This window comes from Notolepis coatsorum (assembly GCF_963971535.1).
Source record: "Notolepis coatsorum genome assembly, chromosome: 1".
Taxonomy (NCBI): Eukaryota; Metazoa; Chordata; class Actinopteri; order Aulopiformes; family Paralepididae; genus Notolepis; species Notolepis coatsorum.
In genome coordinates this window covers 86890681-86905026 of record NC_140165.1, presented here as the reverse complement: position 1 = coordinate 86905026, position 14346 = coordinate 86890681, and the positions used below count along the sequence as shown (strand labels likewise).

The 14346-nt window shown below is 46.8% G+C and overlaps 1 protein-coding gene across 1 annotated transcript in view; it reads left to right on the top strand.

The window, feature by feature from the left end:
- Positions 1-8908: 8908 nt before the first annotated feature.
- npy2rl (neuropeptide Y receptor Y2, like) overlaps positions 8909-14346 on the top strand; it is a gene marked incomplete at both ends in the record, with an annotated part of 6829 nt that continues 1391 nt past the window's right edge. The window contains 2 exons of the mRNA XM_084329919.1: positions 8909-9085; positions 10908-10966. Of these exons, the coding sequence (XP_084186045.1) occupies positions 8909-9085; positions 10908-10966 (236 nt within the window). The remainder of the gene's footprint in view (positions 9086-10907; positions 10967-14346) is intronic.

Here is a 14346-nt window from a genome sequence, read left to right as displayed (position 1 = left end):
CGGTCAACACTCCAGGACAGCAGTGTGTGACTCCAGTCTACCTGTGACTCCAGTCTACCTGTGACTCCAGTTTACTGTGACTCCAGTCTACCATGTGACTCCAGTCTACCTGTGACTCCAGTCTACCTGTGACTCCAGTCTACTGTGACTCCAGTCTACCCTGTGACTCCAGTCTACCTGTGACTCCAGTCTACTGTGACTCCAGTCTACCTGTGACTCCAGTCTACCTGTGACTCCAGTCTACCCCTGTGACTCCAGTCTACCTGTGACTCCAGTCTACCATGTGACTCCAGTCTACCTGTGACTCCAGTCTACCTGTGACTCCAGTCTACTGTGACTCCAGTCTACCCCTGTGACTCCAGTCTACCTGTGACTCCAGTCTACCATGTGACTCCAGTCTACCCTGTGACTCCAGTCTACCTGTGACTCCAGTCTACCTGTGACTCCAGTCTACATGTGACTCCAGTTTACTGTGACTCCAGTCTACCATGTGACTCCAGTCTACCTGTGACTCCAGTCTACCTGTGACTCCAGTCTACTGTGACTCCAGTCTACCCTGTGACTCCAGTCTACCTGTGACTCCAGTCTACTGTGACTCCAGTCTACCTGTGACTCCAGTCTACTGTGACTCCAGTCTACATGTGACTCCAGTCTACCTGTGACTCCAGTCTACCATGTGACTCCAGTCTACCATGTGACTCCAGTCTACCTGTGACTCCAGTCTACCTGTGACTCCAGTCTACCTGTGACCCCAGTCTACCCTGTGACTCCATTCTACCATGTGACTCCAGTCTACCTGTGACTCCAGTCTACTGTGACTCCAGTCTACCTGTGACTCCAGTCTACCTGTGACTCCAGTCTACCCCTGTGACTCCAGTCTACCTGTGACTCCAGTCTACCTGTGACTCCAGTCTACTGTGACTCCAGTCTACCCCTGTGACTCCAGTCTACCTGTGACTCCAGTCTACCATGTGACTCCAGTCTACCTGTGACTCCAGTCTACCTGTGACTCCAGTCTACCTGTGACTCCAGTCTACCTGTGACTCCAGTTTACTGTGACTCCAGTCTACCATGTGACTCCAGTCTACCTGTGACTCCAGTCTACTGTGACTCCAGTCTACCCTGTGACTCCAGTCTACCTGTGACTCCAGTCTACTGTGACTGCAGTCTACCTGTGACTCCAGTCTACTGTGACTCCAGTCTACCTGTGACTCCAGTCTACCTGTGACTCCAGTCTACCATGTGACTCCAGTCTACCATGTGACTCCAGTCTACCCTGTGACTCCAGTCTACCTGTGACTCCAGTCTACTGTGACTCCAGTCTACCCTGTGACTCCAGTCTACCTGTGACTCCAGTCTACTGTGACTCCAGTCTACTGTGACTCCAGTCTACCATGTGACTCCAGTCTACCCTGTGACTCCAGTCTACATGTGACTCCAGTCTACCCTGTGACTCCAGTCTACCATGTGACTCCAGTCTACTGTGACTCCAGTCTACCCTGTGACTCCAGTCTACCCTGTCACTCCAGTCTACTGTGACTCCAGTCTACCCTGTGACTCCAGTCTACCCTGTGACTCCAGTCTACTGTGACTCCAGTCTACATGTGACTCCAGTCTACCATGTGACTCCAGTCTACCCTGTGACTCCAGTCTACCTGTGACTCCAGTCTACCATGTGACTCCAGTCTACTGTGACTCCAGTCTACCATGTGACTCCAGTCTACCTGTGACTCCAGTCTACCTGTGACTCCAGTCTACCTGTGACTCCAGTCTACCATGTGACTTCTGTCTACCCTGTGACTCCAGTCTACCATGTGACTCCAGTCTACATGTGACTCCAGTCTACCATGTGACTCAAGTCTACCTGTGACTCCAGTCTACCTGTGACTCCAGTCTACCTGTGACTCCAGTCTACCATGTGACTCAAGTCTACCTGTGACTCCAGTCTACCTGTGACTCCAGTCTACCTGTGACTCCAGTCTACCCTGTGACTCCAGTCTACTGTGACTCCAGTCTACCCTGTGACTCCAGTCTACCTGTGACTCCAGTCTACCCTATGACTCCAGTCTACTGTGACTCCAGTCTACCCTGTGACTCCAGTCTACCTGTGACTCCAGTCTACTGTGACTCCAGTCTACATGTGACTCCAGTCTACCATGTGACTCCAGTCTACCTGTGACTCCAGTCTACCTGTGACTCCAGTCTACTGTGACTCCAGTCTACTGTGACTCCAGTCTACCCTGTGACTCCAGTCTACCATGTGACTCCAGTCTACCCTGTGACTCCAGTCTACCTGTGACTCCAGTCTACCCTGTGACTCCAGTCTACCATGTGACTCCAGTCTACTGTGACTCCAGTCTACCATGTGACTCCAATCTACCCTGTGACTCCAGTCTACTGTGACTCCAGTCTACCCTGTGACTCCAGTCTACCCTGTGACTCCAGTCTACTGTGACTCCAGTCTACCCTGTGACTCCAGTCTACCTGTGACTCCAGTCTACCCTGTGACTCCAGTCTACCCTGTGACTCCAGTCTACATGTGACTCCAGTCTACCATGTGACTCCAGTCTACCCTGTGACTCCAGTCTACCTGTGACTCCAGTCTACCTGTGACTCCAGTCTACGGTGACTCCAGTCTACCATGTGACTCCAGTCTACCTGTGACTCCAGTCTACCATGTGACTCCAGTCTACCTGTGACTCCAGTCTACCATGTGACTCCAGTCTACCATGTGACTCCAGTATACCTGTGACTCCAGTCTACATGTGACTCCAGTCTACCTGTGACTCCAGTCTACCATGTGACTCCAGTCTACCATGAGACTCCAGTCTACCTGTGACTCCAGTCTACCTGTGACTCCAGTCTACCTGTGCCTCCAGTCTACCTGTGACTCCAGTCTACCATGTGACTCAAGTCTACCTGTGACTCCAGTCTACCTGTGACTCCAGTCTACCTGTGACTCCAGTCTACCCTGTGACTCCAGTCTACTGTGACTCCAGTCTACCCTGTGACTCCAGTCTACTGTGACTCCAGTCTACTGTGACTCCAGTCTACCCTGTGACTCCAGTCTACCTGTGACTCCAGTCTACCCTGTGACTCCAGTCTACCCTGTGACTCCAGTCTACCTGTGACTCCAGTCGACTGTGACTCCAGTCTACATGTGACTCCAGTCTACCATGTGACTCCAGTCTACCTGTGACTCCAGTCTACCTGTGACTCCAGTCTACTGTGACTCCAGTCTACTGTGACTCCAGTCTACCCTGTGACCCCAGTCTACCTGTGACTCCAGTCTACCCTGTGACTCCAGTCTACTGTGACTCCAGTCTACCCTGTGACTCCAGTCTACCTGTGACTCCAGTCTACCCTATGACTCCAGTCTACTGTGACTCCAGTCTACCCTGTGACTCCAGTCTACCTGTGACTCCAGTCTACTGTGACTCCAGTCTACATGTGACTCCAGTCTACATGTGACTCCAGTCTACCATGTGACTCCAGTCTACCCTGTGACTCCAGTCTACCTGTGACTCCAGTCTACCTGTGACTCCAGTCTACGGTGACTCCAGTCTACCATGTGACTCCAGTCTACCTGTGACTCCAGTCTACCATGTGACTCCAGTCTACCTGTGACTCCAGTCTACCATGTGACTCCAGTCTACCATGTGACTCCAGTATACCTGTGACTCCAGTCTACATGTGACTCCAGTCTACCTGTGACTCCAGTCTACCATGTGACTCCAGTCTACCATGAGACTCCAGTCTACCTGTGACTCCAGTCTACCTGTGACTCCAGTCTACCTGTGCCTCCAGTCTACCTGTGACTCCAGTCTACCATGTGACTCAAGTCTACCTGTGACTCCAGTCTACCTGTGACTCCAGTCTACCTGTGACTCCAGTCTACCCTGTGACTCCAGTCTACTGTGACTCCAGTCTACCCTGTGACTCCAGTCTACTGTGACTCCAGTCTACTGTGACTCCAGTCTACCCTGTGACTCCAGTCTACCTGTGACTCCAGTCTACCCTGTGACTCCAGTCTACCCTGTGACTCCAGTCTACCTGTGACTCCAGTCGACTGTGACTCCAGTCTACATGTGACTCCAGTCTACCATGTGACTCCAGTCTACCTGTGACTCCAGTCTACCTGTGACTCCAGTCTACTGTGACTCCAGTCTACTGTGACTCCAGTCTACCCTGTGACCCCAGTCTACCTGTGACTCCAGTCTACCTGTGACTCCAGTCTACCTGTGACTCCAGTCTACCCTGTGACTCCAGTCTACCATGTGACTCCAGTCTACTGTGACTCCAGTCTACCTGTGACTCCAGTCTACCTGTGACTCCAGTCTACCTGTGACTCCAGTCTACCATGTGACTCCAGTCTACCTGTGACTCCAGTCTACCTGTGACTCCAGTCTACCATGTGACTCCAGTCTACTGTGACTCCAGTCTACCTGTGACTCCAGTCTACCTGTGACTCCAGTCTACCCTGTGACTCCAGTCTACCCTGTGACTCCAGTCTACCTGTGACTCCAGTCTACCCTGTGACTCCAGTCTACCTGTGACTCCAGTCTACCTGTGACTCCAGTCTACATGTGACTCCAGTCTACCATGTGACTCCAGTCTACCTGTGACTCCAGTCTACCATGTGACTCCAGTCTACCCTGTGACTCCAGTCTACCCTGTGACTCCAGTCTACCTGTGACTCCAGTCTACATGTGACTCCAGTCTACCATGTGACTCCAGTCTACCATGTGACTCCAGTCTACCTGTGACTCCAGTCTACCTGTGACTCCAGTCTACTGTGAATCCAGTCTACCTGTGACTCCAGTCTACCCTGTGACTCCAGTCTACCTGTGACTCCAGTCTACCCCTGTGACCCCAGTCGGAAAGTTGTGTTGTTGTCCAGCAGGGGGCACTCTGTGCTCTGGACTAGTCAATAACAATGGCCCTGTTACAGTGATAGGGACGTGTCTATTCTTATCCTAACGGATTTATGCTTCCGCGTTCGCGTTTTGCACTCTGATTGGCCACTGACGTTTCTGGTCGCGTCAATCGTGTGACGGCAAGTTCTTTCGCCGGTTAAGCTTAGGCACTCTTTCGAAGTTGGTTAAGGTTAGAGTTTGTCTTAGAGCAGGGCGATAGAACGCCAGCCCTGATTCCAAACTCTAACCTTAACCAACTTCGAAAGAGTCGCCTAAGCTTAACTAGTGATAAACTAGGTGTTAGGTAGTTTGCTGCTGTTCGAGGCGGAAATGGGCGTGTCACGCGATTGGGCGCACATGTCACATGACCAGAAACGTCAGTGGCCAATCAGATCGCACCAGAAACGTCAGTGGCCAATCAGATTCGCAAAACACGAACGTGGAAGCATAAATCCGTTGAGGATAAGAATAGACGCGATAGGGACACCGTACTGCTGCGAGTGCCATCCTTCGGATGAGATGCTAAACCGAGGTCATGACTGAATCTCGTCATTAAAGAACCCAGGATGCCTATCGCAAAGAGTAGGGGGTTCTGTGGGAAACGTGTAATGACTTACTCAGTCGACTGGATCCGGTTAATACAATTCATTACAGTAACTCAGAATGAAGGTATCGAATACAGAATAGTCTGAGAATGGCTGGATGGCTCTCATCCAAGTTAATAGCTAGGAGACCCGGAAGTAAGAGACCAAATCACAGAGAGGGGGCTCATTTATACCACGGAGGGGGGGGGGGTATACAACTGGGTAGAGGGGACAAGGGAGGGACTGAACATTTGGGGGGAAGGGTGAAAGCTCTGGAGCAAATTCCCAATCAGGTCTCTGACATCAAGGCCACCTAATCACCCCTTCCCCTTAATTGGCTGATATCAATATCTGTTTCCTGAGCCGTTCAGCCATTGTGTAGTGTGATGTGTGCCGAGTGCCAGTGTATATGGCATCCATTGAGACTGCCTATTGGTGCTACCAGTGGTGGTGAAGGAGGCAACTTCCACCAATTTCCATTGCATTGTGGGGAGCGCTTTGAGGGTCTAGAAAATCGCTATATAAATGTAATGAATGAATAACCGAAGGTGACTCCTCTCGCTTGAATGACCTCTCTGATTCCGTGCAGCCGACGTGCCGAGACGGTAGGCAGTGAACACCTCCAGCTCATCCACAGAACAATTATTTCATATCTAGGAATATAATGAGCATATTCCCTGTTGGGTCAACAACATTTCCAAAGTGCATGACAGTCTCAAGGCGAGCACAGAAAGACTCAGAAGAGGCTTCTATCCCCAGGCCATCAGACTGCTAAACGAACAATGAACACTACACAACAACAACCACCAAACGCACATAGCACACACATCCACACGCACACACTCACTTTATACAGACACACTGTAGCACCCACTCCCCACACTTTATATTTATTGATGAAGGATTGCACTACAACTCGTACACCTTACTGTAAATTGTACCTAAATTGTACCTCATCCCATTTCTGCTTTGCACTATATAGTACTGTACATTAGTACACTGCATAGTATTGTATATTATATGGTAACTCAGAACATTGTACATATGTCTATACCGAACACTGTGACCTCATTTTCTTCTTCTAAATTACATGCTATACTATGTTATTTGATACTATCTTGTCTAGCACAGTCTCTGGAGCGTAACAGTAAGAAGCATTTTGTATGAAAGTATTCTGTACTTCTGTATGACAACTATTAAAGAAACTTGAAACTTGAAACTTGAAACATGAGAACAAGAAAACGATCCTACCTATCCAGTGAATTACCTGCCAATTTGGGTAGAGATGGGCTCTGATGATGATAATATGGACGATATGTGGAGCGGGAACAGGGAACGAAGAGAAAGACACACAGGGTCAGAGTTATGAGATGAGCTGTGGGGGTCTTTTAAATAACTAACGTTATGGAGCGAGATAAATAAATGAATAAATAATAGCCTAACGGATGCGCTTTCTGCGTGAGAGAGAGAGGGAGGGGGGATAGAGAGAAAGAGAGAGAAGGAGAGAGATACAGAGAGAAAGAGGGAGATGGAGAGAGAGAAAAAGAAGAAAAGAGAGGAGAGAAAGAGAGAAAGAGAGAGAAGGATATATATATATATATATATATATATATATATATATATATATATATATATATATAGAGAGAGAGAGAGAGAGAGAGAGAGAGAGAGAGAGAGAGAGAGAGAGAGAGAGAGAGAGAGAGAGAGAGAGAGAGATGGATGGATGGATGGATGGATGGATGGATGGATGGATGGATGGATGGATGGATGGATGGATGGATGGATGGATGGATGGATGGATAGATAGATAGATAGATAGATAGATAGATAGATAGATAGATAGATAGATAGATAGATAGATAGATAGATAGATAGATAGATATGTAACGGATGGTATCGTGAAGCAGTCAAGAAGGGCTGGGGTGAGTAGTGGTGCTATGGGTTAAACTCACTCTCACATCCTCAAAGACAGATAGACACGTTGCGAAGTAGTGGATTCACCTCTTGGTATAGCGGTCTGTGTTGCTGCCTGCGGTGTGGGAGACCGGGGTTCGAATCTCCCTCGGGGCATCGAAGTTTGAGGTGACGTTGTCACAACCGTTATATATATAGAGAGAGAGAGAGAGAGAAGGATATATATATAGAGAGATGGTATTTTATGATGATATTTGTATGTACTTTGACATTGATATCTGTTTTCTAATTCATGTTAATATTAATAATTTGCTTTCGCAACATGTACAAGTTACGTCATGCCAATAAAGCCATTTGAATTGAATTTTAATTGAATTGAGAGAGAGAGACGGGGAGAGAGAGAAAGAGAGGAGAGATATATAGAGAAAGAGGGAGATAGAGATAGAGCGAGAGAGAAAAAAGAGAAAAAGAGAGGGAGAGAGAGAGAGAGAGAGAGAGAGAGAGAGAGAGAGAGAGAGAGAGAGAGAGAGAGAGAGAGAGAGAGAAAGAGAGGGAGAAAGAGAGAAAGAGAGAAAGAGAGAGAGAGAGAGACTTCACTGCTCATTGCATGGTCCAACACTTTCACATACACTCACGCCAGGATGAAGTGACTGACTACACATCAGATTTTGTGATTAAAATAATGGTTGTTGGTAATGTATTTATATTTACATTTCGTCATCTTTGACAGTTGTATTAGCAACCCCCACAGATGTATGAGTTTACTGACTGATTGCATGGGATCTGAGACCCTCCTTATGGGAGCTCAGCTCCCACTGGCTGTCCCTGTGCTCACACTTGGCTCTCTGTAGAATCGCTGGCTGCCCAACCAGAACTGGGAAAGTCCAAAACCTTTTCTGGAGGGGAGATCCGGAATGTATCAAGTGTGGTAGAGTACAGAGGTGTTTTTTTTTATAATAAGAAGGGAATAGATTTTGAAAGCGCCCTAAACCCTGTTTAGTGTTTTGTAATGATAGGTCGGTATGGAATAATGTATCCATTTTGTACAGAATTATTTAAGTTGGGAAATAATGTCTGTATTGCTTGATTTATTCTATCAAAGCTTCCAGCATAAAGCCTGTGACAGAAGCTCCTCTCAGGTAGAAGGGGAAGAGAGACACAGCCAGGCTGGAGATAGCAGAGCTAGTTCCCAGAGCCAAGGACCTTGTTTTTGCTTTTTTTCTCTTATTTTCTAATTGCATTTCTTTGTATGGACATGTTTCATTATTGTATATAATTGTGCTGCAGAGTTTTTTTCCACTGGTGAACAAAAAGAAAGAAAATAAAAACAAAACACTGGGTGATGACAACCTGCCTCAGACTCCCCTTTTCCACCACCTGGCCACATCCTAACATCACTGTATTTAAATATAAATGTTTTGTGTGTGTGTTCTATCTCTACAGGGCGTAGCTGCATGTAAAATGGTGTTACCCATAGAATACATATGATTGGACATGGAGGCCATCAGTCAAGCCAATTTCACGCAGGACGAGCTGCGCCTCTTCTCTCCTGACGATGACGATCCTGGTTACCAAGGTTACGGCCCTGGCAGTGGGGGCAGCCTCTCGCCCCCCTTGATGGAGTCTGGTGGAGGGTACATCGAGGACAGCACCAAACTAGTTGGAGTACAGGTAAACATATACAGATATGCAGACAGACAGACAGACAGATCATTAATTACCATGGTAGGGTGATGGTAATTTCAGTTTTACCCTGGTACCGACCATTGCATATATCATTTACCATAGTACTGCCAGGGTAAAACTATATGGTCATCATGGTGCCAATTCTGTACTAGAATAATCTCATTATTATTGATGGTAATATCATGGTACACTACTATCATTGTAGTGACCAACAAATGGAAATAACGTGCAACTTTTGAAATACTTTGATAAGGTTTTGTAAGGCGGTGGGTTGGTTGGATGAATGGACAGAAAGACAGGGTGTACAGCTGCATCTGTCATGCATCCAGATATAGTACATAGTACATAGTACAGATATAGTACATAGTACATAGTACAGATATAGTACATAGTACATAGTACAGATATAGTAAATAGTACAGATATAGTACATAGTACAGATATAGTACATAGTACAGATATAGTACATAGTACAGATTAGGGCTGTCACCGACTAAGGATTTGGATAGTCGACTATGATTGGCCGTCATTTGCCGATAGTCGACTATGAAAGAAAATATTGAAAAAAAAGTATAATATATATATATTATAATTTTTTTATCATTCCATTTAGGCATTAATGTCTGAAGGAGTCAACGGAAGGCTTCTTGTCCTCTGCAAAAGCATGCAATTGGTCCATTGATGGATACATCTTGATATTTGTCTAGTCTAGTGTGTTCATTAGATGGGTGAAATCCTCTTTCAGTGCCTCTGTGCCTGTTTTATTAGGCAGTTAGCCTCTGATATGCGTGCCATACGCTTCTAGGGCTCTTTTATTTTGGAAAGAATGATACAAAATATATATTTTTTTAAATAATAACTTATTTTTATTTTATTTATTTGTTTGTATTCGACTAAGAGGTTGGCAGTCGACTACGGCTCCTTTCGATCGATTAGTCGACTATTCGACTAATAGGGGTCAGCCCTAGTACAGATATAGTAAATAGTACAGATATAGTACACAGTACAGATATAGTACATAGTACAGATATACATAGTACAGATATAGTACATAGTACAGATATAGTACATAGTACAGATATAGTACAAGCCAGGCAGGAGGACAGGAGTGTCAGGCAGGAGGACAGGAGTGTCAGTGAATAGAAAACAGCTTACACACCAAACTGTGTTACATAATGATTTGATCCGGGTGGATCTTCCTCGGGTCAGTAGCATCATTTCCTCATGATCACATGAGTTTAGAACAACAGCTCAGACACATGGACATGCAATAGACTACAATACGTCAATCTCTCCTACGTAGAGCTACCTCTATGCAGCCTGCAAAACAGCTCTTCCACCAAGTGCCTTGTTACTGTTATATGTCATGCAGGCTCTACATCTTGCTTCTCCTATTGAACTGCTCTGTGCACCAATAGCCGAAATACATTTATCAATGCACAAATCACAGACCAGGACTACACACCCCCCCCCCCCCAGCTAGTATATAAGCAGGGGTTGTAGTGTACATTCTTCCTTCCGTTCCTTTCAGCTGAGGAGTTTGCTTTGCAGCACCTTCTGAGGCCAATAGAAACTCTTTTCTTGCCGATGAGCAATCCGCCAGAACCCAACGGCCCTTTTCAGGGCTGCCTTCCTGCACCCGCCGCTCCTGTCTGGCTAAGCTGGGCACCGGAGACGCCTGCGTCCTTTGCTTCCGGGGCCACGACGAGTCACACGCACACATGCCATAGACTCTCTGGAGCCCCAGCTGCAGCACTCTCCCTGTGAAGAGCCGGTGGCTCGCCTCTCATCAGCCTTTGTCCCCCAGGGTGATGATCTCCATCCCCTTCCTCTGGATTCCGCGAATGAGGAGGCCCTCATCACCGGGTAGCTCTGTGAATCCACCTAGACTCCCTAGCCAACTCTGACTTTGATGAAGAGGAAAGCTCCCAGCTGTTGCTGGCTTTTGCCAGCCCCCTCTCCGCTTCTGGTGACCCGCCCATGAGGCACATTGCCCACAGAGTTTCTCCGGATTGTCCAGAGATCTAGGTTTATCAATCTGTGCATGCTGAGTTGGGGAGTGGGTGCGAAAAAGTGACTATAACTTGGCCGACATAAGTGCCGATCGACTACGTGTTCAGGAGACTCAGCCATAGCTACAACCACTTAATGTCAGCGACATGTTGGTGTAGTGGTTAGCACTGTCGTCTCACAGCTAGAAGGTCCAGGGTTCGATTCCCGCTTGGGGACCAGCTTGCCGCGTTGCCAGTTACCCAGGTGGGCCTTTCTGTGTGGAAGTGCATGGAAGTGCAGTGGTCTATAAGACAGTGGAACATTGTTCAACTCTCTGTGTAGGAGTGTGTCTCTAGACATAGCAGGTTGTCCTAAAAACACATTTGGTTTGGACAGTAGGAAAAGGCACGCAAGCTGACCTCGTGTTTACCGGGGAAATAATGAAACCATCTATATCTCCTGGCTGAACGCGCCGCGGTTTATTTTCCGGTCGTTCTTTCAAGCGTACAGTAGCTGCTAGTGAAGATGTGCAATCAATCAGAAACTCCTGCTTCTCCGGGCTCTTCTTTTCATCTCGGATCCACGCGGCTCTGCGGACGAATCAACAGGAGAAGAAAGAGAAGAGAAGACCAGCGTAGCTCACTGTTCCATTACTTACTGTGGCTTTCCACTGTGTGTCTTGAAAACAGAACAGAATGTTGTCGTCTCAGCCACTCTGTGTCTCTGTGAGCTCGCGCCCAGAAACCACTCCTTGTTTCACTGAGTTGATGTTTCATGTTGTTGAATATAGATGGGTGATAAATAGATAGATAAATAGAATAGCAGGCTGTTCTCTGTCCTGGCCCCGCGGTAGTGGAATAAACTTCCAGCCACAGGCAGGACGGCTGAACTTCCACTGCAGACTCAAAACACAATCATTCAGTTGATATCTCACGTTAAGAAAATAAGTTCTTATTTTCTTATTGTCAATGCTCGCTATGCACTCCTAGTGAAGCACTGTTCAGTTTTGCAGTGTTAAGACTTATTATTGATAATTATTATCTTTTCATAAAAAAACTACTAAAACTGCTGACATGTTGTACACAATTTGTAAGTCGCTTTGGATAAAAGCGTCAGCTAAATGACTAAATATAAATGTAAATAATTATACAATATGTTAAAGGTCCCATGCATTATAAATGGCCTTTTCCAGTGTTTAGCATTGATTCCTAGCAATTGGGGATTATATCAATGTGGTCAAGTTCAAGTTGCAAGTTTCTTTATTTGTATGAAATGCTTCTTTCTGTTTTGCTCCTGAGAGTGTGCTAGGTAAAAATAGATAATTATAAATAGTATAATAAGTATAAAATAGAAAGTCAAGTACTTAAACAAGTGTAAACAAGACAAAACTTTTCAATATACATATGTACAATATACAATGCAGATTAGTTACAGTACAATATAAATGGGATGGGGTAAATGGGATGAGGTGGCTTGTGGTGCCACCTTGTGGTGGTAAGGTAAGGTGCAAGGCTTGGCTATGTGCAATGAGTTGCCAATAAATATAAATATAAAGTGTGTTAGTGTCTAAAGTGTGTAAAGTGGGTGCTACAGTGAGTTGTCCATTTAAAGTGGGTGTGTACGTGTGGGTGTGTGTGCTGTGAGTGTGTTTGATGGTTTGTTACATAGTGTTAATTGTCATTGAGCATCCTGATGGCCTGGGGATAGAAGCTCTTTCTGAGTCTCTGTGCTTGCCTGACCGCAGCAGTTCAAAGAGGCAGTTGTTTGGGTGGCTAGAGTCTTTTATTATTCTCTTGGCCTTATTATTACAACGCTTGTTGTAAATGTCTTGGAGAGTGGGAAGCCCACCTCCAATTGTGTGTTCGGCTGAACGGGCCACTCTTTGCAGTCTGCTACGGTCTTGTGCGGTGCTATTCCCAAACCAGGAGGTGATATTGCCAGTCAGGATGCTCTCTATTGTGCATGAGTAGAAGTTCTTAAGGATCTTCTGACTCACGTTGAACTTCCTTAGGCACCTAAGGAAGTAGAGGCGTTGTCGTGCTTTCTTGACTACACTATCAATGTGTGTGGTCCATGTCAAGTCCTCGGATATGTGGACTCCAAGGTACTTAAAACTGTTCACTCTCTCGACCGGTGCCCCGTCGATGCTGAGATAGATAGATAGATAGATAGATAGATAGATAGATAGATAGATAGATAGATAGATAGATAGATAGATAGATAGATCGATAGATCGATAGATCGATAGATCGATAGATAGATAGATAGATAGATAGATAGATAGATAGATAGATAGATAGATAGATAGATAGATATGTAACGGATGGTATCGTGAAGCAGTCAATAAGGGCTGGGGTGAGTAGTGGTGCTATGGGTTAAACTCACTCTCACATCCTCAAAGACAGATAGACACGTTGCGAAGTAGTGGATTCACCTCTTGGTATAGCGGTCTGTGTTGCTGCCTGCGGTGTGGGAGACCGGGGTTTGAATCTCCCTCGGGATGATTAGATAAAAACAGGTGTATAAAACAGTGTATAAAAGCAGGTGTAAAAACAGGTGTGTGGGTCAGAGGTCAGGTCCCTACCGCACTATATTACGCTGTTGTACAGTCTGATGGCTGTGGGGACAAAGGACCTCCTGTGCCGCTCAGTCCGTGAGTGCAGGGAGATGAGCCGTCCGCTGCGACTGCTGCTCTGCCCCACCAGGGTGTGGTGGAGAGGGTGGTTGGTATTGCCCATGATGGCCAGCAGCTTGCTCTGCGTGCGGCTCTCCACCACGGTCCCCAGTGGGTCCAGTCTCCTCCCCACCACTGAGCCAGCCTTCTTGACCAGCTTATCCAGCTGCCTGGCATCCCTGGCCGTGGTATTACCACCCCAACAGACAGCGGCGTAGAGGAGCACACTTGACACCACTGCCTGATAGAACATGAACAACATTTCCCCACACACATTAAAAGACCTGAGCCTCCTAAGGAAGAACAGCCGGCTCTGTCCTTTCTTATAGAGCGCTTCCACGTTTGCAGCCCAGGCCAGCTTATCGTCTAGGTGCACGCCTAAATATTTGTATGTCTGCACCGTCGCAATGTTGTTTCCCCGTATGCTGACTGGTTGCAGAGGTGGTTTCGACCTGCGGAAATCCAGTACCATCTCCTTGGTCTTTTTTGCGTTCAGGAGAAGGCCGTTCCATTCGCTCCAGTCGCTGAAGGCTCCCACCTGGTCCCTGTACTCTCCCTCCTGTCCCTTCCTCACACACGC